We start from the raw sequence: 27,660 nt of genomic DNA on the forward strand, positions 1-27,660 counted from the left end.
TTTGTTCCATTGCTGAAATGTCTTGGTGGAATCGCTCACTATGCTTGTCACTCAGTGGACCACAGTTATCTTGTGTGGGTAATCCCTTGAATCGCATATATTTGAATAGAGGAGGGGACAAATAACTGATTCATTTAATTGGGTCATTAGGCCCCACCCCCTCTGCGCGGAACGCAGATTGCTGGTAAGATTCTCTCCATTCTGCCCACTTCACTAGGAATACCCCTACATCGTCATAAATGGGCTATATCTCGGAACTCCGAGCTAACAGAGTTTTAACTGTCATATTCATTCTATGCATGCTGAAATCAATTAGAAGTAACTATTTTCACATCGGAAACACTTTCATTGTTGTGCAATGTAATCAATCTGGAAATAGCTTGCTTGGGAGGGGAATGATTTTTCCAATTTCCTGTCAGAATCACAAACAATGGGTTTTCTAAACTATCTTGCCTAAGTATACAATGGTTGCTGTTGCTAGATATAAGGAGCAAAGTTTATTTTTTCTATGCATCGGCTGTGAGTAAAAAGATATGAAATGTAGAGGCAAATTTTGGCAAGAAAGTTACGTTGACTCTTTATCCTCGTTGATATTTTATCAGTTCTGGACACCATAGTGCCTGTAACTCTCCAACCTGTCTGTCAGAAGTAATTCCCACCAGGAAAGCTACCTTCACTGTCATCCATTTCTGAGAGATTTCTTGGATTAATTCAAATAGGACATCCATTAGAGCATTAAGCACTCAGTGCTGATACTTGTCCTTTGGCCTGTATCCTATTAGCCGTGGTAATTTGCTGCGGCTAATTGATCCGACGGGGGCTAATTATCCCTGAAAGCCAGCACTTATCAAGGATAGTCTTTCACCTGCCTCAGGCAGACAAAACAAAATCCCCCAAATCAGCCCAGTTTCGTTGTCGCGAAAACACAGTTTTCACAGACCCTGTGTGTTTTCTGACGAAAACGGGTCATATTTTTTGTGAAAAAAGTGGGCTCTAATCCAATAACCCGATAATTACCATTGGGCAGAAATCGCATTAAAAGTCTGGTTTTTTTTGTGAAAAATGTTTACGTGGCGAATAGGATACTGGCCTTTAGTGTCAATAAGACAAGATTTTCACTGAATCCATTTTGTAAAAAGTCAAGGATGTGTGGAATGCTGGCTTTTTTTTGATAATTTAATAATTAGATTAACACCAAGTTATAAATATCTAAACTCGGTACTATACTATTGCAGTTTTCTTTTCTTGCCTGCAAAAGTGTGTGGATTACTGACTCGGATACTCATTTATCTCTAACCAGTTTCTGGTCAAATGATATGCCATTATACCTTGTTGCTGCACATTTGGTTGAAAGACTGAGCCCTAAAGCAATAAATGTGGATGAAGGGGTAGAGGCCATCGTTGATTCTGAGCCTTCTGGGAAACAGACATCATGGCCAAAATGGAAGGATTTCTAGCACTACTACTTTTCTTTTTTCCCCCTTTCTCAGAATATATGGGGTGAGAGTAAACGGAGGCTAGCTGATAACTCCTTGGCTTTGACATTGTGTCCACTCCCTGGAACTTTATGTCAAGAGAAGAATCTGGATACTTAGCATTCCGATTTGTTGTCATAGGGCCGGATTCTGAGTGGGGAGCAGGTAAAGGCCCTCAGCAAGCAATTGGGGCAATTCTGCGTTTTGCAGATGATTGTGTAAAAAAAAGCTGCAATGTATGGGGTTCACAGATGGTAGATTCCAAATAAAAAGTGATTGGAATCAGTGAATCAGGTTGTCCAACATGTTGGATTTCATAGACCAATTGGGGCTGTAGATTGCTAGTGTATGGTAATAATCAGCAGATTTGCAGACCGTTATTAGTAAAATGATGGGCCTTTCAAGATTGGCAGATCTGTCCTTCCTGAATATGATCTGCAAATCACTAAACACTATCTGTAATGTATGGGCACAGATTTGTGGATTGGGGAATATTTAAATTGGGGGGGGGGGGGGGGGGAATCACAGAATCTGTGAATCATTTTTTTGTGATTGCTGATGTATGTGCTCCTATACTCTGCACCTGGAGAAACAATATTTCAATGCAAGTGGTGCACATACATTTCTTTTTTTGCATGCAGGGTAAAATACTGTCTGATCTTGCATGTAGCCCACAAATGTTGGACAGATTTATTTTTACATTGCCATTTAGATTTGAGTTTGGCAACATCTCTTCTAAATCTATATCTCTCTGCACATTTTAAATCTGACTCTAATATGGACATATATTGACTCCCTGATTGTGTAATTCTGGCACTACTGTCACCAGTACTTTTGTAAAGGTTCCCAGAGACATTGTCAGGTCGAAAAGCAAACAGATGAATTTAAAGGGTTGTCCCATGATTTAGAATCTGAGAAATTTCCTGTGCTGAAGTGCAACATGAACGTGTTGTGGCACGTCCTCCAGATAGAAAGGCCCCCTCAAATAGATTAACTAAACTCTTTGGCGTAAGTCTGAAAGTGTGAACCGGGTTGACAGTTCCGGGTCTGCGACCCTGCTCGCTAGCAGGGTTTTTCCCGGAACTTGCAACCCAGGTTGACGACCCGGCTCAAGTGTGAAAGGTGCAACCTGGGTCTTGATCACCCAAGTCATGCCAAAAACAGAATCATGGGCCGGGGACAGTGGCGGTTGGAGATGAGATAATCTTCAAGCTCCTACTGAATGCCGGAAGACCCAAGTCACTGCAAGACCCGGGTCCGGTATGAAGGATGATGATCTGGGTCGCCCCCCTAAGTGTGGTAGCCCGGCTTCAACCGTTGTTTGGTGTCCCGGGTCTGAGCCGGGTTGAACCGGAGATTTTAGGTCTGAAAGTGTTATAAGAATTAAAAATAATTAAAGTTCTCTGGCAGACCTGTTAGCTATGGCTGCATCTACTTTAGAGACCAGACTTCATTTTAGCATCATTAAATGGGTACAAAATTTCTAGTATTTTAACATTAGACTGATGCTTTTGCAGCTGTGCCCATTCCTAATGGATTAAATCCTTTTCCATCTGTTTCCACATGACCAGGAAGCCTCGGTTTTTACAACTACGTCCCTCTTAAGCAAGCTTTGAACAGATTAATTTAAGGTTATAAGAACCCCATTTATCTAATCCAGAGGTTCTCATTACTCACTGACATTTTAAAAGTTTCACAGGTGGAGCTAATTATTTTCACTTGCTATTCTGTGAGGAGACCTAGAAAACATGCACTGTTTGGGGTCCTGAGGACCAACTTTGAGAACCTGTGATCTGATCTATGTTCATACAGGTTCTGGGATCTTGCTCTAAACTCCCTTCATAGCAAAGCGTAGCTCTATAGTGACCAAAGATTTTTTTTTTTTTTTTTCAAGCAAGCTATAAATGAAAGAAACTGACCATTTCTATTTGTGGGAGCATTGGACTTTGGGCCTGTTTTCAGCAAGGATCGCAACTGCGATTAAGCATGCAATCGGCAGATTGTTGCGTTCTGCATATGCATCGCAGTGCGCGAACCAGCCACTGCAATCGGGACTGCGATTGCAGTGACTATGCAGACCCATCTCAGAGTGACAGGAAGTGCCATTTGGGGAGATCAGCGAAACGCAGGCGCGCCAGTGCGTTTGAACGCCATTTCAGTGGCATGCATAAATTAGGCATTGCGATGCCATACACAGCTTGTGTACTCACTGCGTGCGATGAGGTTAGCAATTCATGAGGCCTGAGCTTGTGCAAGTGTGCGTGAGACTGCGATGGTACTCAATGTTACTGATGGTCTTGCGTATAAGGTAAGGTAGGCATCCTTATGTTGTACTGCGACGGCATATCTCCGCAGTGAGACTGCGTGTGTAATCGCTGTTGCTATCCGTACTGAATCAGGCTCTTTGTGCAAAAGGCACCTTCATAGTCAGCAGAAAATGGATCAGTCTGCAGATATTATTGTATCTTGTGTTCTTTTTTCTTTCCCACAAGCTCTACAAGAGTTCTGAAATAGATCATACTATCATCACTAAGCTAACTCATTGGTACAGAAGTGGACTATATAAATAACCACATCTAACATAGATGCTTACCTCGAGCAAGTGTATTTCAGCTGTTTGGGGACAGGCTCAGGTCCATCTTGCTTCTCGATGCCGCTTCTTCCATGTGCATGCTAGAGCACTGTAATAAGGATAGGAAATGCTCATAACAGTTCTGAATGCCTTGTGCAGGCATATTGCAGAACACCCGATCTGGTCACAAAGGTAGAAGTCAGGATTTCCTTGGGTAGCCAGCTCGGTCCTCGACTTGCAGCATCACATGGTACGCCAACAGAACCAATGAGAAAGTAAGCTCCTGCACTACAGACCATAACATACACTACTATGATCAGACATTGGAAAAAGCCACATGGTAAGATGTGGAGCAGATTTATAAACCATTTGGGGCTGTATTGTTTATCTACCTAACTTAGAACAGAAGATACCCATTGTAAATTATAATGGCTGCCATGGAAGTTTGAAGGGGAAAAATGTGTTTATAATATTTTGGCCTTCAAAAATTATTGATGGAACAATCCTATTCCTGAGCAATTAAGGTCAAGGCCCATAGGCTACATGAAATGAACTACAATTTGTCGTCTAATTTACCATTTGTTACAAGTGATATATGTAAATAGCAAAACAAACAGGGCAGCAGCAGTTATCTGGAGAAAAAAAAAGGTATGGACTGACCAAACAGTACAGAGGGAGCAAATTGTCTTAGTCTATAAAAGGTCAACAGCACCTACATTGGAAAACAGTAACAGCTCTCTTATTAGGAAACAACTCAGTTCGTGGACAATTTTCTTAATGTAAAGGCCTGTGTGATTTTTTTTTTTTTTCCCCCTCCAAAATTAAACGCTCAACCCATCTATAATATTTGGTTAGGCGCACCAAAGTAGATCCTACATAGGGCCATATTCAATTAGATGCGAAAAGCCGTGTTCGGCGATAAATTTTCATATAGCCATGCGAAAAGTTTCCTCCATATTCAATTCAGGAGACTTTTCGCCGATGCGGAAACTCAATGCAATGGAACCGGCGAAAGAGTTTCACCTATGAATAGGTGTCGAAAAAAAGTGCAGAATTGGGGTGCAGACTTCGGTAAACCCCCTGCACCCTTGGGACAGTCCCCCAAAAGGTAAACTGTGTCAAATAAAGTTTAAAAAATACTTTAGATCACCCCAAAAAAGTACTTTCATTTTGGGGGTTAAAAAGTCCAAAGTTGGGGGACAAAATTTAAAAACTAGCGAAATACACTCCAGGGGGGTCCCCAAGTATGCCCCAGGTTTTTAAGTTGCAGGTGGATTTTTTAAAACTTCGCTTTAGCAACTTTAAAATATGCTAGCACCCATTTTCGTGTACCCAAAATTTGTTGGGACTACTTATCTTCTTACAAAAAAAACTGCTAAATGCTATTCTTTCCCACTTCTACAAAGACGCTAATTAGCAGCTATTGAGATCATTTAAGTACCCCAAATACCTTCAGCAGGGCTATTCGGGGGTATCTATAGTGATCACCAATGTCAGTGCATCTTTTGGGGGTGTCAGGCTGATTTCCCCAAATCTGAAAGCACTTTTCGCCCAGGCCCCGTTTTCTCCAATTTGTAATTGAATGCGGGGATAAGCAAGATACTTTTTCGCATGGAAAACCAGCGATGTCGGCGAAAAATACAGGACTTTGCACACCTAATTGAATATGCCCCATAATCTGAAATGGACACAAGAGGGACCCGATAAGTCTTTTACACTTGTGTAAAAAAATGATCCACAAACGTTGGGCATATGCTTATTCCCCTTGACCTCTCATGCAAACCCTTCACTCCCGTGGTGTACGTGATACTGCCCTCTCTTGGCTGTCCTACTACCTTTCTGACCATTCTTTCTCCATCTCCTCTCATAACACCTCTTCCACGAATGGTAGGTGTCCCCCACAAGATTCTGTTCTTTGAGCTCTTCTATTCTACCTCTATAAGTTCTGTTTAGGTGAACTCATCAGCTGTTTTGGCCTCCAATATCATCTCTATGCTAATGATTCTCAGATCTACCTTTCCAACTGTCTCTCTATCTCTTCCTGGATGTCCCAGCCCTTTCTTAAACTTAACATGTCTAAAGCTGGGCATCTACTATACAAATTTTCTGTCAGATATCTGTCTGGTTGGAATGAAACCTGGTAATGTATGGGAGCAAATGACAATCTTCCATTTGCTCACAAACACTGGAAAATAGCCAAAAATTGTTGTTCAGACAAATTGGTTAAAACACACAAATGTAACCAAATTTGAACTTTTTTTTTTTTGTCCTTTTTTTCAGTGTTTAAAACCTTATGATCGACTGTCATTTGCTCCCATAAATTACCAGGTTTTCATTCCAACCAGCCAGATTGGACAGAAAATTGTATAGTGAATGCCCAGCTTTAGACTGAGCTGATCATCTTTCCCCACCCGCATAACCTCACTTCCCACAATTTCATTATCTATTGATGGCACAGCTATCTCCTGTAGTACCCAAATGCACAGTCTTGGAGGTTATACTTCAGTGTTCGCAAATACGCGCTATAGCGCGTATTTTACCCGATGTCGGGCACTTGGGACCCACTTTTTTAAAGTTACCTGCAGTAACAGGCACAACGCTGTCCGTTAGAGCAGCCAATGAGAGATATTCAGACTCTCATTGGCTGCTGCTGTGAAAAGCAGTGCTGGGATCAAGTGTCTGATCCCAGCATTGGCACAGCATCCGTGCCCGGCACTGGGACATTGTGTTTGTTCCCAGCGTCGGGTAAGCCACTGCGGCGGGTACCTGGTGAAGAGACCGCCTGGTCCCTTCCACCAGTGGCAGTGGGAGTAGCTTGGCTCCGGACGCAAGCTAAGCGGAGCTCGCTGCCCGGAAGCCAAGTAGCGGCAGTTGTTTGGCACTGGCCGCGAGCCATACACGGCTCGCAGTCCAGCAGCCATAGAAGGCAGACGCGACGAGCCAAGCCCCGCCCACTCGCGGCGTCTTGAATTAGACGCGGTTGTGCGGGAAACTTCAGTACCGATGGCGGAGAGGAGGAGAGAAGACCTCTTGAAGAGCAGAGCGGGGCAAACACCCGTTTTCACATTATTTTACTAAAAGTAATATTGATATATATGTCCCTATGCTCCTAGTGCATATAAAGAAAACACAGATTTACTCAGCATAACCATAAATATTACAAAAAAATAAAACATGACACCAATATAGCAAATGAGACACAAAAGGCAGCATCTGCCATTTTAATTTGCATTGTTATTTTGGTAAAAGTGAATGTTAAACATCAATGTTATATTTACATGTCTATTTATACACATATGTATTAATTCAATGTGGCACTCTTGATTAATAACACATATAAACTAATAAATCATCACTATATTGGTTTACAACAAACCTACAGCAGAAGTGAAAGGTTCTTATATTGCAAACAGGAGTACAAAGCTTACAATGAGCTGCATAGAGCGACTGACCAATTAAATAATAAATGGGAATGAAGGCCAATAAGTTCAAGGTATTTGTTTTAGGTCTTCTTGTACTCAATTCTTTCTACTTTTACATCATCCCCGATTAGCTGGTACACATATGTGACAACTGTTGAAGCTTGGATATCCATGAGCACAAAGGAAGGAATGATGTTACTGAAAACAAAAATAAATATATAAATAAGAACATGTAATCAAATGACTGCAGAATTTTTTTTTAGTGCTTACTATAAAGTTATCCATATTTACATATAGTAAATAAATGGGCCTGGCATCAGCTGCTCCGCCCCCTCCTGTTATACTTACCAGCCTCATTCCCGGTCCTCCTCTCTCCAGACATTACGGGACACGAACCGTGCACATTAGGTGCGACTTGCACGTGGCACAGCCGCAATTAGATCATCATGCAAAAAAGCATGATGACCTAATTTATATGCGGCTCCAATTTTATAATAGATATTTTCCAATGCAGATATATAGTCAAGGTGTATGTTTGTTCTACATTTAAGCATGACAGTATTTTCATACATCACAGTGTTTCATAGACTATGGAAAATATATAAGATAAACATTGGCATTAACACCATGATTATAGTACATTCATTTTAAATAGGAAATTCATAAATTTATAAAGTGTGCAGTCATTACATTTTGAGGGCATATTATTCTCAAAGCGGTTGTTCACCATAATAATACGTAATCATCTAAGTACATGCTACTCCCTAGGTATATTTTAACATTATAAAAGATGAATTACAAGCAAATATTACTTTACCAAGTAACATGAAACCACAAACAACTTACTTTTCTAATGCATTGTAGGCTCCTGTGGCAGATCCTGGGTTAATATAAAACTTGTTTTCATGCTCAAACGCCTCAAATTTTTGTGTATGTCCTGAAATCATAATATCTACATCAAGCTGCCTTTGCAGCAATGCCAGGCTAGCCATGTCACCCCAGGGAATGACTTGATGACCATGGATTAGCCCAATCTTAAATTGACCAACAGTCACAACCTTTTGTTCTGGGTAGTTTAAGTTCTGGGAGAAAAATAGAAACAGAGAGACATAGCATTAAAGAGTAACTATAAGCAACTGATTTGGGTTCTTCTAACCCTACCTTCACCTTAATGATAATTATTAATATGTTAATTAGGCAAACAAAAACAGGACTTTTGTTATTGTCCATTCATACTGATATTGTTCATTATAATTATTGAGGTTCATCATCATTAAAACAGTCCCATTCTAAAGTACTGTAGATAGAATTTACTATGCTGAAAAAGAATATTTTGTAGTGAGTCTATCATGAATTCTCAGCCAGGTGTTTTTTTTTGTTAAAAAAAAAAAAAAAATCACTAAAACTGAAATTGCTGACACATTAAAGGATAATTTACTAACATTACATATAGGTGCAACATTAGTTATGAACCAGAGCTATACATTTAAAAAAGGAAATTATATATTACACATACTTTTAACAGTCTAGTAAAATTGTAAAAGAATGTTAGAGTAAAAGCTAGATTACTAAGGCTTCTAAAAAAACTGAAAAGCAGTGGTGTTGCCTATAGCAACCAGATTATCATTTTTCTATGACCTTTAGTAACTCTACCCCTAGGTGTCCTGTGGGGAGATACGGTTTAGTGTAAATTTTGCACCTAAATGGAATGTTTAGAATTGAGCCCCATCATATTTTTAGGATTCTATTTAATACATGGAGACAAAAACACAGTGATATCATCTACACTTCTTCGTATTTCACAATATGTCAAAACACAATTACATTTTCTTGTTTTTTCTTAAAAATGTATGTAACCCCCTTATAGGTAAATGTGATGTGGTAATTTTTTTAATATACTATTTCTTGATGTACACAGGAGTATAATTAAGAATATAAAAATGTATTAAAAAAAGCTTTCAATACCTTAAATTTCGCAGGCCTGTGTTATTAATATTGCATACAGAAAAAATGTTCCATCTACTATCTATTAATATATCAATTGCTGCGGTCCTCAAAATAGCTCTATTGAAGACGACTAAAAAGATTGCGTCCTCTAGCAAAGTGATCCCCAGCATTGGCCAGCTGAAGGTAAAGTGGCAACAATATTTAAGGAGGACTTTTCTAAAAGTAGATACAATTAAAATGTAAAGCATAAAGAAGGCCAAATACAGGCTGCTCATGTTGGTTGGCTCGGTGTCCACATCTGGTCACCTGGTGTTCAAAATAGTCATCTTGCAGCTATATTTATCAGAATTCCCAATAATAACCATATGGATTTCAGGCCCGTATTCAATTAGTTTTGCGTACTCCGATAAAGTTTTGCATGCCGGACTTTGGCTGCAATCGCATATTTTAGCCGCCGAAACTTATTGTGCGCGTACCCGCGATTCGCCATATTCAATTCCAAAAAACGCGAAGACGGAGACACGCGAAGTCAGAACAGGCGAAAAGTGGTGTCGGAATCGGGGAAATCTGGCTGAACTCCCCAAAAAGATGCATAAACATTGGGGATCAATGTAGTAGTGCCCGATAAGCCCTAGTATAACAGTTTGGTGTACTTAAGTTCGCACAATTGCCACTATTTCGCGTATTTGCACAAGTGGTGAAGAATAGCATTAAGCAGTATTTTTTGATGAAAATAAGTACTCCTGTCAAATTTGGGGTACTTGAAAATGGGTGCAAGCATATTTAAAAGTCGCTAAAGTGAAGTTTAAAAAAACAAACAAAAAAAAAAAAAACACGCACCTTAAGCAAGCACCTGCAATCCAAAAAACACCTCACCCATACTTGCAGACCCCCCACAAAAATCTATTTTGCTACTTTTTGTTTGTACCCCCACTTTGTACTTTTTCACCCCCAAATTTAAAGTACTTTTTTGGGGTGTTCCTCAATTTATTTATTTTTAGGGAGTTTTTTTACGCAGTTGTCCTTTGGGGGGTTCTGAGTGGTTTCCCCACCTTTGCACCCCCAAACAAATATTTTGCACTTTTCTCCTGCTATTCAGAGGCAAATCTTTTTTGCCTATTACATTGCATTGACTTTCCACATTCACGAAAAGCAGATAGAATGGAATACGGCGATACTTTTTCACGGATCTCGGCTTTTCGCTTCTAATTGAATACGGGCCTCAATTGGATTATAATCAAGCTTCAAAACAATTTTCAGGCCAATTCTCAAAGCAAGTGTGGGCAACATTTGAACCATCAACAATACAATTATTCACCAAAGAAACAATATTAGTCTCTAAGCATTACATATACTAATATACTTTCAGAGTCATTTATGAACGTAGGAAAATGTGAAGTAAGCACATCAAAAGTTCTTTAAAGACACATTAGCAATATCCCCCACTGTGGTTATATAAAATGCTATATGACCAGACAAATAGGATATGACAAGGCATGCGTGTGCAATGGGTTCTAGTATGCTAGTTTCAGATGAACTACAGAATGACAGTACTAACACACTGCACTGGGTGCTTGTGTGACAGGAACCCTGAAAATACCTGGATTATAATACGCAGAGAAGGGAAGAGTTTGAACAATGCAGTTTATTTAACTAACACTGCAATAATATGAGATATGGTAAGAACTTACCTTTGTTATCTCTATTTCTACGAAGTCCATAGGGTTCCACAGGAACCTTGGGGTATAGGTGACGACATCAGGCATTGGGCACCATAGAGTTAAATTTTCAGCCTCCCAGGATGCACTAGGGTCCCCCTCCTATACCCCGCCCCCGAGCCAAGGCATCTCAGTTACGTACCAAGCCATAGGCCGGAGGAGGAGAAGGAAGAGAGAGAAGAAAGATCTTGACACACACACACACACACACACACACAAGAATCACATTCTCACCAGAGGGAGACGGAAAAACTGGTGACCAGAGTAAACCCCATCTGCAGCACAGGTGCGACAGGGCGGGAGTCCTGTGGAACCCTATGGACTTCGTAGAAATAGAGATAAAGGTAAGTTCTTACCACATCTCATATTTTCTACATCAGGGTCCATAGGGTATCCACAGGATACCTTGGGGATGTCCCAAAGCAGTATCCTTCAAGGGTGGGGATGCTCCTGTGCTGAAAGGAGAATCCGCCACCCGAAGGAAGCATCCTGAGAGGCAAAGGTGTCAAACGCATAATACCTCACAAAGGTATGGACAGAGGACCACGTGGCAGCCTTGCAGATCTGGACTGCAGAGGCACCACGTCGAGCTGCCCACGAAGGACCTACAGACCTAGTGGAATGAGCCCTCACAGAGGATGGAACCGGAAGGCCTTCATGAAGGTAAGCTTCTGAAATAGCCATACGGATCCAACCTGCCAAAGTTTGCTTTGAAGCAGGCCAACCCTTTTTATGGAAGCCATAGAGGACAAACAAGGCGTCCGACTTCCAAACGAAGAAGTGCGGTCAACATAAATCCTTAAGGCCTGCACAACATCCAAAGTGGCCTCACCCACTGACAGGTCAGGTGAGTTGAAAGCCGGCACAGCGATTTCCTGGAAACTTGAAACAACTTTAGGAAGGATTCCAGGACGAGTGCGCAGCACCGCCCTGTTCCTATGAAAAATCAGAAAAGGGGATCTACAGGAGAGAGCCCCTAAGTCAGGCCGAAGCAATGGCCAGAAGGAAAATTGTTTTAGCTGTCAGCCATTTAAGATCCACTGAGCCCAGTGGTTCAAACGGCGGCCCCTGGAGAGACCTCAGAACCACAGCTAAATCCCAAGGCGCCACAATCCGAAGAACACCTTGCATAAAGGTGCGCACATCAGGGATTGCAGCAATCCTACGATGGAACCAGACTGACAGGGCAGACACCTGCACCTTCAGAGAAGCAAGGCGAAGTCCATGGTCCAGTCCCCCCTGTAGGAAAGCTAACACTCTAGACAGACGGAATACCCGAGGGGCATAACCTCTCGGCCGACACCACTGGAAGAACGTATGCCACACACGATGGTATATCCTTGCAGAGGATGGTTTCCGAGCGCTTAGCATAGTTTGCACTACAGAGCTGGAAAACCCCCTGGACCTTAACATGGCCGTCTCAACAGCCATGCCGTCAAAGATAGCAGAGTCAGGTCCGGGTGAAGACAAGGACCCTGTGACAGAAGGTCCGGGAGTAACGGCAACCGCAGAGGAACGTCCACGGACAGCCTCTGTAGGTCTGAGAACCAGTGCCGCCTGGGCCACGCGGGAGCTATCAACAGGAGCGTCCCTCCTTCCTGTTTGAATTTCCAGATTACCAGTGGGAGAAGGGAAAACGGAGGAAATAGATAAGCAAACCGGAAGGTCCACTGGACGGACAGAGCATCCACCAGAGACGCCTTTTCGTCTTTTTGTGCGAGACCCGTACACCGGCAACTTGTTGTTGTGCCGTGATGCCATGAGATCTCTGGAAGACCCCACCTGTCCACCAGAAGTTGAAAGACGTCCTGGTGCAGAGACCATTCCCCCGGATGAACGACCTGGCAACTGAGAAAGTCCACCTCCCAGTTTAGAACACCCGGGATGAATACCGCTAATATGGCCGGGAGATTGCGCTCCGCTCAAACCAGGATCCGGGACACCTCTACGAGCGCCGCCCGACTTCGGGTTCCTCCTTTCCGATTTATGTAGGCCACGGTGGTGGCGTTGTCCGACTGGACCTGCACGGGGGTGACCTTGGAGAACCCGATGTGCCTGCTGGAGAGCATTGAAAACCACGCGGAGTTCCAAGATTTTTATTGAAGGCTCTGTTTCCTCCTGAGTCCACCTGCCCTGGAACAAGTGTGGACTCGTGATTGCTCCCCAGCCCCGAAGGCTGGCGTCCGTTGCCAACAGGACCCAGTTCGCCACCCAGAATGGACGACCCTTGTTGAGATGGGTCGTCTGCAACCACCAGGCTAGGGACAGGCGAACCTCCGGAGTGAGCACCAACGTCTGGGACTTTAGACTCTGAGGCAGTCCATTCCATTTGGACAGGATCAATTGCTGCAGAGGTCTGGAGTGAAACTGGGCATATTCCACCATGGAACCCAATAACCTCATTGCCGAGTGCAGAGACACACGGCGACTCTGCAGACAACTGCTCAACTGCAAGGCAGAGATCTTTTCCCTCGTCACGAAGATCCTCTGCTGACTGGAGTCCAATAAGGCTCCGAGGTGCAGAATCCTCTGAGACGGGATCAGGGTGGACTTCTGCCAGTTTATTAACCAGCCGTTGCAGTACCGCAATCGTTAGGTCCAGGTGTCGCAGAAGAAGCTCCGGAGATCCTGCTACCAACAGAAGGTCGTCTAGGTACGGCAAAATGCGGACTCCCTGCAGCCGCAGGGAAGCCGCCATGACCGCCATAACCTTGGTGAACACACGGGATGCTGTCGCCAGGCCAAAAGGTAATGCCCGGAACTGGAAGTAATCGTTGCGGATTGTAATCCTGGAGGAACTGTTGATGGCGCAAAAGAATAGGGACATGCAGATAAGCGTCCTGTATGTCCAACGACACCATGTAATCCCCAGGTTCCAGTGCCAGAATGATGGACCGTAGGGTCTCCATCCGAAACCTCGGCACCCGCAAGGACTTGTTGAGTGCTTTGAGGTTGAGGATCGGATGGTACGACCCATTGGGTTTCTGCACCAAAAACAGATTGGAATAGAAACCCAGGCCCCTCTGGGAGAAAGGAACAGGCACTACAACTCCAGCCTGGAGCATAGTGTGCAAAACCTTCCGCAGTTCCGTGGCTTTGTTCCGGTCTGATGGAAGACCCGTGGTGAAGAATCGGGACGGGGGCCTGTGCCGAAAGGAGAGGGCATACCTGTGAGAAACCACCTCATGAACCCAACTGTCTGTCGTGGTTACCGACCAACACTGGGCGAACTGTAGCAGGCGGCCTCCCACTTTGGGATCCCCCAAAGGGAGGCCCGGACCGTCAGGCCGCAGGCTTGTCATCGGACTTAGGGGCCGGACGTCTGGTACTCCAGGCCTGCTTCCGGGGCTTGGCCGATTTCTTGGGGCCAGCCCGTCAGGGAAAAGACTGTGCTTTAGGCCTACCCTGGGCCCTGTAAGGCCGACGAAATTGAACTGGAAGGAACTGCAGCAGACGGGAGACATGCAGATTTGGGTGCCGCCAGCGTGGCTACAACTTTGTCCAGATCCGGACCAAATAGGACTTCTCCATTAAAAGGCAGAGCTTCCAAGCCCTTTTTGGAATCAGCATCCGCCTTCCAAGATCGCAACCATAAAGTGCGACGAGCAGCCACAGCTGCCGAGGAAATCCGAGAAGTCAGGGTACTGATATCTAAAGCCGCTTCATTAATGTAAGTGGCCGAATCCCGGAGATTGCCTATCAGCTCGGTCTGTTCAGCCGAACAGTCGGAATCGAAAGACGCCTCTACAGTATCTACCCAGCGCTCCATAGCTATGTCTACCCAACAAATGGCCATAGCCGGCCTGGCTGCCCCCCCCCGCGAGGGAATAAACGGACTTTAGGCAGATCTCCACCTTACGGTCCGTGGCATCCTTCAAGGAGGACATGGAGGGTATGGGCAACGTGGCACTTCGGACCAGGCGAGTCACATGGGAATCCACTTGTGGCGGGGATTCCCACTTAGAAAAATAATTTTCAGCAAACAGGTAAGCTACCGCCAAGCGTCTCTGAGGCTGATACCCTTTACCAGGGTGTTTCCACGCCTCCTCTAAGTGTTCTACTAATTGACCCGAAAGAGGAAACACTGTGGCGTCACCCTTAATATCCTTAAAAAAAAGGCATACTTCGACTTGGACACCGGAGGATCTTCATCCTCAATCACTAAAGCCGTGCGGACTGCCCGAATAAGGCCAGGAATATAAACCTTGGACTTAGCGTCCGGCTCTTTAGTAGGGAGAGGTTCTTTGTCAGAAAGATCCAGAATCTCCCAATCATCAGACGTCCCGTCGTCATCCTCGTAAGGAGCGGACAAAGACGCCACCGGCCGCAACACAGACTCCCCCTGTAACACGTCTGACAAGTGCTGAACAGAACTTGTCAGTGAATTAACCCACGCAGGCTCCTGTGAGACCTGGGGAGGGGAAAACAGGATTTTGGTACTTACCGATAAATCCCTTTCTCCGATTCCACAGGGGACACTGGAGTTCAAGACAGTGGGGTATAGACGGTGGTAGAATAGAGCCTGGCACTTTAAATAATTTAGAAGTGTGACTGGCTCCTCCCCCTCTATGCCCCATCAGCCCCAGTTTAAGAACTGAGCCCGAGAGGAGACGGAGGACAACAGGAAAACGAGGAGAAGGAGAAGACCACAGAACGGAACAATACCGACTGAAGGAAAACAGAGGAAACCACTGCAGGGAACACATGCAGTCACACAACTATATAAAGACCCACAACAGGCAGGTACGCCGCGCCGGGCGGGCGTCCAGTGTCCCCTGTGGAATCGGAGAAAGGGATTTATCGGTAAGTACCAAAATCCTGTTTTCTCCTTCATCCACTAGGGGACACTGGAGTTCAAGACAGTGGGGACGTCCCAAAGCCAACCTCCCGGGTGGGAAGCGCGGAGAACATGCCGACCCTTCGGCCAACCGAACAGGGACCGCATAGAACCGGAGGTTCAACGGAAGGCAAGAGCTGAGAATCAAGTGTCGTGAGCCAGGAGACAAACAGAACTCCGTGCGGAACAGACACAGAATACCACAACGTACAGTAGTCGAATGGAATAAGCGGCTAGCGAGAAAACACCCTCAGATGAGAAGCATCAGAACACTGTAAACTCAGCTGAAAACAGACCAAGCCATACTGTTGGGAGAAGAGAACTCCTACACGAATCCATAGGAGAAGGGCAGTAACCCGAGAAGAAACCTCAAGGAAACCGTACCAGAGTCGGAAACAGGAAGCTGCCACATTTTGCAGATAGCAGAATACCAGCACTGCTGGACATAACTCATATAGATAGAAGTATAACGATACCAATCTACAAAAACAGAGAGTCCACAAACTCCTCACAAAGAGTATACAGGGAGGTAAAAGTCAAGGCCGCACAGTCGCCCTGAACCCTTCTGGAAGTCCAAGTACTACAAAGTTGTTAACCAGCGGAAGGATGAGACCATAGAAATCTCCAAAGAGAGGAGATCACCCTGGCCATGAGGCGGCTTCGAGAGGATTGAGATTACAATACCTTTCAGAGGGTCAGACCGCAGTACAACCCATGCTGAGAACAGGAATAAACCAGCAACTGAAACCCTGACGCTAAAGAGAAACAACGGACAACTTCCAACATGATGGAAGTGCATAGGCAGTAGTAACTGCTGGCCTGAACATAGCATGAGAAAAACCAGGAAGATACCAGTCAGGTACCTGTCAGTATGATAAAAATATCAACAGCTACTGAACAGGAAACCCACCAGGCCCCCTGAGTGGAACATAGTGACTGTCACACTTCTATGTAAAGATGTGCAGTAGCCCAGAGATGTGCTTTGGTCCATAACGCCAACAGATTCTAGTAGAATTGGTTCTCAATGTTGTAACTATGCACCCACACTCCAGGAAAATTCTAAAGTGTAGAGCCAACTGATTAAAAGAGCGGATGGCTGCTAGGAGGCAGTAAGGGAGAAGAACTCTATGTATGTCAGTTTACATGAAATAGGAGCCTCTACCGAGGCATTAGTGGGTAAGCTCTCACCTGTGAGCGACCAGAAGCCCTCTGGCCGAAATGTAGAATGTCACTGACCTGTTCTATCGCAAAGCAACCCGGCACATTAGGAATAGAGAGTAGCTTCAGTGGGCTAAGACCAATGGTCTACAGCACATACTTCAGTCTGGAGATGTGCAGTAGAAAATACTGTGGAAACTAGCAAAATGTTAGTGGAGACAAGAAGGTCGTAAAACAGGACTCTATACCTGAGCCTGTTCCATTAGAGACGTGTATCTGTAGATTATACTTATACCCCAAAAACGGTCTGCTAGTTTAAGTATCCTTACACCAATATTTACAATGTGTATTATGCCCACCAATCTAATATAACCCAGGTCTGTCCCTGCCTAAATCGGTAGGTGGCCCTAGGCCTTCAAGATATGAATTGTACCTAAGGGCCCTTTAGACTCATTCTATTGAGATATGCGACAATAATATGGAGTACCGGAATCGATACTGAGAAGGGTACCTGTACTTAGACATAGAACTCGTTAGTTATCCCAAGCAAAGAAGGGAGTGATAACCCCAGTAGGGTTAAACAGAAAACAGGTTTTTGTTTCCCAATTATTAGGAAATATACAAAGAATGGGCATCTTACAAGCTTGCTACCAAGTGCATCACTGTAATGATAATAGGTCCCCCGAAACGGGGCGCCATAGATATAGACTGACATGAACCGAGCTATATAAGTATATATCCTTATATACATGTGACATGTCTAGGGTCCATGCTAGAAGCAATGCCTTAGGGAATTGTGACTATCACTATGTAAGCTGCAGCACATGACTTTAGATTATAGAGCCACCATATAATATGTATGGATATAGCCTACAGCTTCTGGTAATCCCAGGCGGCTTCCCATGCGTGGTATTATAGGTAACCTAATGCTTGTGGAAGTATAGGCCTCCTACACATATACATGTATATACACACACAACCCAATCCCCCGGGAGAGATCGTGTTAAGCGTAGTTATTGTACCAACTTCCGCATCAGGAGTCCAGCCTCCAATCGCAGCCTTCTATCAATATGCTAGGTATCAGACATAAAACTGATAAGAACAGATCCTACCCCTGCTCTTATGGGAAGGATAAGAAGCGATATCCATATAGGCATACGCATACCTACATACAAATTTAGTAGGTGACGATAATATTGTAAAACTAGAACATGAGCAAAAATTAAAGCCATAGAAGGAACTCCAAGGACAAATTTCACTCTAGCATGTATATGTTTCTACTGCAGGGCTAGTATAAAATACAATATACATTATATATATATATATATATATATATATATATATATATATATATATATATATATATATATATATATACACACACACACACACACATATATACATACCATACCCGTGGCTTACCCCCCCGCAGGGGGACTGCTCATGTACCGCGTGTGGCTGTCACTCAGCTACTGCTCAGGGGCAGGATATGGTAGCTGCGTGCTGTCCCAGACTGGTTTCGATCCTGGGACCCTTCTGTTACAGGTGTACTCGCCTTAGCAGGTGAGCCCTTTTAGCGCCAGATTAACCCACTTTTCGAAGTGGGAATCAAAAAGACTACCTCAGTGCTGTGAGGCAGTAATGCCAACAACTACACTAGCCGCACGTTACTAACCTCTTCCTGTATGTGCTGCCGAAGGGAACACATGAGATATAAATAGATGCACATATGCATACCTTCTAAGGTAAGCACAGAAAACTGGTGAAAGGTTTTAAGACCAGCCTATAATGTAGTATATGTGCTGCCACATATATGCATGGGAAGTCTCTTTAAGGCGAGCCCATGTGAGGCATAAGCCTGGGGATGGGACGCCAAAGTGTGCTAACCCTGGGTGAAGGGTATGCTATAACCATAAGTTCTGGCAGCAGCACCAGAACAGTAGAGCTAGTACACCATGAGGCTATGATACTTCACAGGCTGATATATCAAGCCATTAGATTAAGCTAGGCGCCCTTTGTTAAAGAACGAAGGGAAGCCTGCCAAGCGGCGCTGCATTGGCGGGACTGTCTCGCCAACCCCTCGCTTCTAGCTGTGATGCATCGATTGAACTGGCCTCTTTCAGAACCGCCTAACGTGGTGTTATGTGCAAAAGGGAATTGGGCTAGTGCCCATACAGCTAGCAACCAGCTATCCACTGTAGCTAGCACTAAACTCCTATTATACAAGGACAGGGCCTCCCCTACCTTTTGCGCTGAAGCACTCCCAGTGTGGTAGTCGTAAGAGACCCACGCTAAAGCACTCCCTGCTGCAGGTAGTGCACTGAGCTATACTGCTTGTGTGCAGGCAGTAACTACAGTCCTTAAAAGGGAAACAGGGGGCGCTGTTTGTTCATGAATACCGCGCTGTGCGTGTGCAAACTGCTACACTCCAGTTAGCACAGCGCTGCTAGCCCCCTTAATAGTATAAAGCGGTGATGCTGTCCTGCTGTGACAGGAGTGTGATGGTCATACAGCGCTGCATCGTGGAGCCGCATTGTGCTGGTATAACGTAAGGCTATTAGCCCTATGTTATAGCTAACAGGGAAGCCTGCTCAGCCCAGCCAGGAGCTGCGGGACGCGGCATCTCCTCCTGAGATTTAGATGAGGAGCGTTGCTAATTGTTAAGATGAGCCTAAGCAAAAACAGTGCTGCCTGCACCGGGAGAACATACAAACTCCACACAGCAAGAGCCGTGGAGAGATCCGAGCCCTGCGCTGATACTTATTTGTAGCTAGCACTTAAAAGCACTCCCTCCTACTTCTACTTTTGTGCTAGCAGCACTCCCAGCGTGGGAGGGGGAGGGAGTCGCATTAATTAACCCTGTTGCAGGAGTTAGGAGGCAGCCGCGCTCATTCAGGCGCTGGTCTGCACTGCACTGCATCTTTAACCAGCGGTAGGCAGTGGTGGCTGCCCCGCTGGTTGGGCTGTTGCGTGCTCGCAATTAGGGCCGCGAAGGGGGCGTGGCTTTGCCCCGAGTGCGGCCGCCATTTTAATACTGGGGGGCTACTGCTGCCTGCTTTAGACGCGGCAGGATGCCCTCCCAGGTACCTCTGAGGTCCCTTCACGGGGGGACTAACGCCGAGTATGTCTGCGCAGCCGCGCTAACGGACCGGCAGACCGCGCTGCTCTCAGATGAGGGCTTAGAGCACGAGCCCGACTACAGATGGCGCGGCTCTTATTAGACGCGGCAGGATGTATGACGCCCTATCAGTGTGTGCGCGCGCGTGCACTGTAAGGCTCGCCTCTGCCCACTTACTAGGAAAAAGTGGGCTGGGCGTAATGTAGGGAAGACATCCTTCCTCCCGGCCCTTCTGAGCGGGGTACGGGAGCATCAGCAGACACATCTATAAGGCTGGGCCCTTGTCTCAATAAGGGAAGCCTCTATACGCGGGTACTCCTACCCAAGGATCGTGCTGCTTGTCAGCGCTGCCTCATGTAGAGGGACTCGTCTGGTCTCCTGAAGCCCGCCATTACACTACCAATGGCAGATGGCAGGACCTCCCCTGTGCTTCACTATTTAGTGAGCAGCGGTGCGGCGTCTGTCATCTGTGTGATCTTACTCACACCGCCCAGCGTTTCTACTCCCATATAGAGAAGGGAGGAACAGGCGTCTCAGTGACAGTCACGGAATCACTGCCGCTTAACACGCACTTGCAGGGGCCCGCGCTCCATCCCCTCGTTAATAGGAGGGGGATGGCTAGGTATAAGCCAGAGACCCGGACGCTGACTGTCGAGTGCAGCGGCAGGTCTCGTCAGCAGCTCCGACACTACCACTTTCACTGGCAGGGGGAAGGAGCCGTGTGTGACAGCCATGCAGTGTGCGCTGTCCCTGAGCCCAGCGTTTTGGCCCACCACTCCAGCTAGTCAGGAGTAGTGGGATATACTTACGGACTGCTGCGGCCGGGTTGCTGGGCAGGGGGGCAAATGAGGAAACCCGGACACGAACCGGTTTCAGTTGTGGCGGGTCCTCATGGAGTCCGATGACTCTGTTTAAAGTCCCCCCTCAGGGTCACCGGACACAGACTGCAGTAGCCGTGTGGTGCCCTCCCGGCGGCTCCCACGTAGCAGGCAGACTGCCACAGTAAGCAGCCTGCCTGTCCTCAGCTTGTTAAATAAAAATAAAAAATAAAAATTATATGAGAAAGGCTGGAGACAGCCTCATGTGCGACCGGCTCTCTCGGGCACATTCTAAAAACTGGGGCTGATGGGGCATAGAGGGGGAGGAGCCAGTCACACTTCTAAATTATTTAAAGTGCCAGGCTCTACTCTACCACCGTCTATACCCCACTGTCTTGAACTCCAGTGTCCCCTAGTGGATGAAGGAGAAATAGGGAGACTGTGGGGTACCATCAATTGTCTCGGGAAACCCTTCATGGGTGACGACACCACTGACTGCTGGGACAATCCCATTTGAGGGAACGCAGGTGGCGGAGCTAACTGGCCCACTAGGGTTGTAAGTGCTTTGGCAAAACAAGCCCAGGGCGGTTCCTGTAACGGAGCCTCGACAGTAATTGGCCGCGCCAATAAATAACACTGCCGACATAGTCCCTCCGCGTTACTCTCCCCCTCCGCTATTGGTACCTTACACGTAGTACACAGAAGCTGGAGAGGAAAGTCACTCTCAGACATGATGGTAAGTATGTGACCCCTCCCACTGATACTCGTTAGTATAGTGGGAGAACCGCCCTGCAATCACCACACCGCAAGGGCTTTAGCAGAAGAAGAGCAGGGACAGTGAAATGGCTGACAGTAGAAAGTGAAAGTACAGGCAGCAGATGCTAGCAGCAGTCACATACAATGCAAAGAAATCAATTCCTGCACTATCACCGCTGATCTTCAACTACGCAGACACAGAGCCTGGTAGGACACAGCGCTGCATACACAGACCTGTAACCAACGGAGGAGAGGTATGCCGGGGGACCCAGACCACGATGCCACCGATCACCAGCGCTCACCATGCTTCAGTAAAGATGGCCACCGAGGAGCAGAGAGGAGGCCGGCCTGGGGGAGGAGCGCTGCCACAGGGACAGTCAGCAGATGCAGAGAGGGCTGTGTGCAGCGGGGTAGGCGCCGGCTGTGTACAGGGAAGGCGCGCTCCCCTGGCATGCAATTAGCCCCTGGGACACCGCAGCGCTACCGCTCAGCCGCAGTCCGCTGTCCCAGGGGTGTAGTAGAAGCGCAGGTTAGGTACCTGGCTCCACGCTGCAGCCAGTCCCCAGGGAGCCCCCTACCTGGGGACTCTGGACCATGTGTTCAGCAGGGACCCACCGCGGGACCCCGCTGCTTACCTGCTGCCCCCTTGAATCCGGCCATGGTCCCAAACATCTGGGGTCACAGGTAGCTGTGACCCCAGATGCTTACCAGCATCCCCGGATCAGTACCGGCGTTCTGGTACCGGCAGGGGTGTAGGGAAGACAGCATGAATGTCAACACTGACTGTCCATACTGTACTTCCAGATGAGCAGCCACAGCTGCTTACGAAAAAACTTCAGGGGCTAATCCTTAGCCCCCCTCTATACAGGTGCATCCGACTCCGAGCCAGGCACCAACGAAAACGGAGATGCCTTGGCTCGGGGGCGGGGTATAGGAGGGGGACACTAGTGCATCCTGGGAGGCTGAAAACTTGACTCTATGGTGCCCGATGCCTGACGTCATTACCTATACCCCAAGGTATCCTGTGGATACCCTATGGACCCTGATGCAGAAATTGTTATTTGCACAACACTTCCATAAATAAGAATGAATGTGTGTGTATATATATATATATATATATATATAGCTGAGCTTGCTTGATATCAGTGTGTGTGTGTGTATATATATATATATATATATATATATACACACACACACACACACTGATATCCAACAAGCTCAGCCATTTGTGTCTTAAATGGTTTTAAGTACTGCACATATTGGTGAGGTAACCTTCCAAAAGCAACTGCAAGTAATAAATTAGATTTTGCAACTGGCTTTAGAAGGCAGAGATCTTGTGAAATAAGGGGAGTAATCAGCCAGATCAGTTGTGTAATTGTAACACTCACTGTAATATGTACATAACTAACACACACAACTATATAGTGAGTATCAGTGAATGCACCAATATATAAACAGAATTGTGTGTAACTATCCTTTAAATATATATACTAAACAAGAGATAATAAATGAGAACCTCGTCAAAGTCTCCTCTGACAATGTGAACATCCCCAGCCAGTGTCTTGAGGTAGTCATAGCTCTCCTTGGTGCAGAGATTTCCGGTGCACAAAATATGTTGTATCTTTCCAGGAACAAGCAATTTTTTGAATTTTGCTGGCAAACTGTTACAGCGATGTGGGATATGTAGATCTCCTAATACCAAGACCAACTACAGAGTTTAGAAACAAATAGTTAACAACAACATATATGAATAATACAAGCATGGAATACCACTCAAAGTGTGAAATTAGCAAACACACACACAAAAACAAAAAGGTGCATCCACTCAGTGAGGATTTGTTGTAGGAAATATCCTGGCTACCTCTCAGGGTTAAAAGGTAGAAAAAATAAAAATAAAAAACTTGATAGGTAAGGCATGACAAGCCAATTTTGCAAGTGCTCTAACTTACAATAGTGGACACAACTGATGGGTTGTAAGCAGCAAATGTCTGGACATTAGAAGTAAGCAGTTTTATATGGTTGATAACATGAACTGTGCAATTTAATCAACACATAATGAACTGTTTGCCTCTCATAGAGTGGAGGCATCTTACAACATGTCAAACTTATAGCTATTAGTGAGTAAATGTGATCTAAATGGTCTACATAGTTGGACAAAAACCTGAGCTAAACAAGACATAGGCCCAAATGTAATAGCCTTTCAAAATTGATAGCACCAGTGCGATTTTGGCAATAAAACTGTGGCTATAACGACAACATTGAGCCAACAAATGGCAGGCTATTACATTTAAGCCATAGCCGCTGTGTTTTGGGCCAGTTTTAATAGAACGGACTTTCCAACTTCAAATAAAGTGAAGTCATTCCAGATCAAATTCCCAGGCCTGGTGAACGTTTATGGGGTTGATTCAATTAGGTGCGAGTTGGGTCTTGCGAGTAGTTCTCACAGTGCATGCTCAAAGCAAATTGTATTTACAATTCAATTCCAAACTCGCATTGCTGTTGTTGAGGGAATTTGTGATTTTTTGTGTCCTTCCTGAGTTGGGAAAAGGTAGGCAAAATCTTTATTTTAAAGATAAAACTGGTACACCCCTCCTAATGAATAATTGTGCATTTGGAGGGGTTTAAATAGCATACTTTGGAAAATAAAGACATGCCAGTTTTCAGTTGAATTTATCTAAAAAGCTCAATAATGGGATAAATGATGCAGGACAGGTATGCGGGGGTGTAAATGATGTGGGGCAGGTACGTGGAGGTGTAAATGATGCGGGACAGGTATGTGGAGGTGTTGTATTGATGGGAGAGGGGTTTTTGAACTTGCAGATGAGAGGTAAAAATGTTTATTCAAAATTTTTACAAACATAAAAAAAATACTGAAAATTGTCTATACAGACATGTTTCTATACTTCAAAATGATGGAACGACTAAAGTTTTTGATGAAAAACATTTACTTGCTATAATTTTTCATTCATTAATAAAAAGTGCAAAAATCAGCTATTTGACAGCTTTTAAAGACCCTCCAGTTTTGTTATGGTTGTTTCCCCACTCTTTCTAGGTTGCTATTTGTAGAAACCTTGCTGTGGGTCCCACAGATTGGTATTTCTAATTGAATCTTACATTTCTTGGGAGCGTGAATTCATGCGATGTATCAGTTTCATGATAGGAACTCGCTTTCGCAAACTTGCTCCGAATTGAATTGACCCCTTTGTGTGAATTATAGCAATGCAATAGAAATTAATGATCTTTGAGAAAGGCGCAGATCGGTTCTGCTCTAGCTATCTCAATAACTGCATAGCAGACACAAAAACAGCAACTATATTAAAGTAATAGAGGACACTGCAAATGCAGCTATCCCTAATTTAGGGGGAGATGCATCAAACCTTTAAGAGAGATAGCGTGGAGAAGTTGCCCATAGCAACCAGCTTTTTCTTTAATTATATACAATGTGCTAGATAAATAACTAGAAGTTGATTGGTTGCTATGGTCAACATCTCCACTTTCTCTTGGAAGTTTGATTCATCTTCTCTATTGTGAAATAAAATTTTACACCAAATTTTTAATGTAACTGTTGATCAATCAGAACAATACTAAGGTACGTACACACTGGGCGATATTACTGAGCGATTGCACGATTACGACATCGTAATCGTGCAATCGCTCAGTAATCGTGCACTAAAATGGCAGAAAAGACCAGTGATGCACGCGCTCCTGCTGGTTGTTTCCAACATCTATCATCGCCTGAACATGCAGGCCAATCTGCCGATAATGACAGATTGGTCATGCTCAGGAATGATGGTGTCGTTCAGTGTAGGCACTACAGGGCATCAGGAACGACTGTACGATTACGATGTCGTAATCGTACAGTCTTTCCTAATCGCCCAGCGTGTACACACCTTAAGATGATTACACCGGCAACTAACTTTCTTTTAAATTGGAAGGGTTTCTTGCATTTGTTCGCTAAAGGAAAAATTTGGTTGAAAAGGATCTGGTAGTTGAATGCGAGGAATATAAAATCAGTAGTTTTTAATAAGGAAAATGATTTATATTAGAGCAAGAGAGGAAGGACTCCAAATCATCACCTCACCAGTGTTAGTGCACAATTAGAGGAAACTTACTCTGTGCCCAGGCTTATGGAGGAGTTGATTGCAGACAGGGGAGTATGAAAGGGTGAAACATGAGCGATGTTAAATAAAAGCAAAAGAAAATGGGTGACAAATTAGGAAAATGAATACAAAAATAATCGATTTGGGGTGTTAAGAAAATGAATTAAGAGATTCTTTTAAATGCTGAAAACAAGAGCTGCTCTGAAGGAGGCATATTATATATATATTTAATTTACTAGTATAGTATATACATATCATTTTCTGCTACAACCACATACATGTCTATAAATAAATGACCTGTTCAAATCGGGGAAATCTTACAGGTCAACAGAAGTATATTAAAATGTCAGTTCCAAGTGAGACTGACATAACATAGTATATTAGTTAAATATAAATAAAACTGAACCTATTATGTTGGCACTAGATACAATGACGTTTTTCTTCTAGGATAACTACATAGTATTAGTGGGAATTAGTGTATTCAGTGAAAATAGGCGGCCTATACAGCACAGAGCGGGCATTGCTCAGCATGTCAGCGATCATATGACAGCACCAACACCCATCTCTGAACCACAGGCCCCAGGCCACTCATCACCATATTCCGGGACTTCTTCCGCCCTGCTCCCTCTTGTACCCAACCGGCGACCACTCTACACGATAGAGAAGCTGCGTGCAACAATAACCGGGGTTACCGATCACTGAATACGCTGTAGGCAGAGTCTTACCATCCTGCACCCCGGAGCAGTCAGCCAGAATGGACGGAGCAAGTAAGCAACACTGGCCAATAGGAAAGCGGCAACCGCCGCCAGTCAAAAGATGGGCGTCGAGGACGAATACCAAAGACTCTAACATTGGCCAATAGAAAAACCAGTTGGTGATCAAAAAAATCTACGGAGCACTGGAGACGGCAAACTTCCTCGACATTAGGCAGAGAGGTACTTGTGCGTAGTTGTTCCTTCCTGGTGTGCGCGTGGACTTCCTCGAGAGCTTGATCTTGAGCTTTTCCCGCGGTTTTACGTCCTGACCTGAGGACAGGCGATGAAGATGATAGGAATATATTCCTAGCTCCCCCAGTTCCTCTCTCCCCCTGTAAACAGTGAGGCTGGCGTACTGTGTAAAACTGTAGCAAGCAGCTATATAAGCAGGCCCTGTGCCCTTTATGTAATATGAAGTGTGTGATCCCAGGCGGCCACATGAAAGGTATTAAAATGTAGCAGAATGTAAGGCCAGAAAATGTGTTTTACTAGTGTTTGTGTCTGGCGCAAGAAGCAAAATTAGGTGCAACAATTTTACTTTGGTGCTGCATGCCGTGAAATGATTGCATGCATTACAGGTAAACAGGTATTCAAAATACTATTCAGCGCTCACGGCTAAAATAACACCATATAGGAGGATGATTGTGAGTTGGGTATACATCCCGACTACTTAATCCCGGCGAGGGTTAAATGACAGGCGTCTAAATCGAGACGCCTGTCATTTTACCGGCGCTCGGCATCCCGATCGATGGGATGCTGAGCGCAGACAGCTATGGGGTGGGGGAGGGTTAGGTTTAGCGCTCCCGGTCAGGGCAAGTTAGGGGAAGGGGGGGGGATGTTAGGGTTAGGCAAACCCGGGGGTCTTAGGTTGAGGCACTTAGAGTGGGGATGTTAGGGTTAGGCACCCTAAAGGAGGGTTAGGGGGTAGAATTAGGTTAGTTTATACTTACCTTTAGATGATTGGGTTTTCCTCCTCTGTCGGGC

At 45.0% G+C, this 27,660-nt stretch overlaps 2 protein-coding genes across 2 annotated transcripts in view; one reads left to right on the forward strand and one right to left on the reverse strand.

Annotated features, from left to right (window-relative positions):
• Nucleotides 1-7,240: 7,240 nt before the first annotated feature.
• On the reverse strand, nt 7,241-26,840 carry VPS29 (VPS29 retromer complex component). Its single transcript, XM_088449207.1, has 4 exons — nt 26,647-26,840; nt 23,338-23,529; nt 8,316-8,551; nt 7,241-7,667 (listed from the first exon to the last, which is right to left on the reverse strand). Exons 1-4 carry the CDS (start codon nt 26,647-26,649, stop codon nt 7,550-7,552), a joined length of 549 nt encoding a protein of 182 aa, XP_088305333.1. The 5' UTR covers nt 26,650-26,840; the 3' UTR covers nt 7,241-7,549.
• The window catches only part of RAD9B (RAD9 checkpoint clamp component B), a 132,786-nt gene continuing 131,927 nt past the window's right edge, over nt 26,802-27,660 (forward strand). The window contains exon 1 of the mRNA XM_088449206.1: nt 26,802-26,856. The gene's annotated coding sequence lies outside the window, so the exon portion shown is untranslated. The remainder of the gene's footprint in view (nt 26,857-27,660) is intronic.

Source organism: Taudactylus pleione, unplaced genomic scaffold (genome assembly GCF_031769625.1).
Source record: "Taudactylus pleione unplaced genomic scaffold, aTauple2 ptg000479l, whole genome shotgun sequence".
In the NCBI taxonomy this organism is placed as follows: domain Eukaryota; kingdom Metazoa; phylum Chordata; class Amphibia; order Anura; family Myobatrachidae; genus Taudactylus; species Taudactylus pleione.

Coding starts and splice junctions, on each gene's coding strand:
- VPS29 (XM_088449207.1), bottom strand. Junction 8,552..23,337: donor TCAGAGGAGACTTTGACGAG/GTTCTCATTTAT, acceptor TTTTTCTCCCAG/AACTTAAACTACCCAGAACA. Junction 7,668..8,315: donor GCCTACAATGCATTAGAAAA/GTAAGTTGTTTG, acceptor TTTTGTTTTCAG/TAACATCATTCCTTCCTTTG.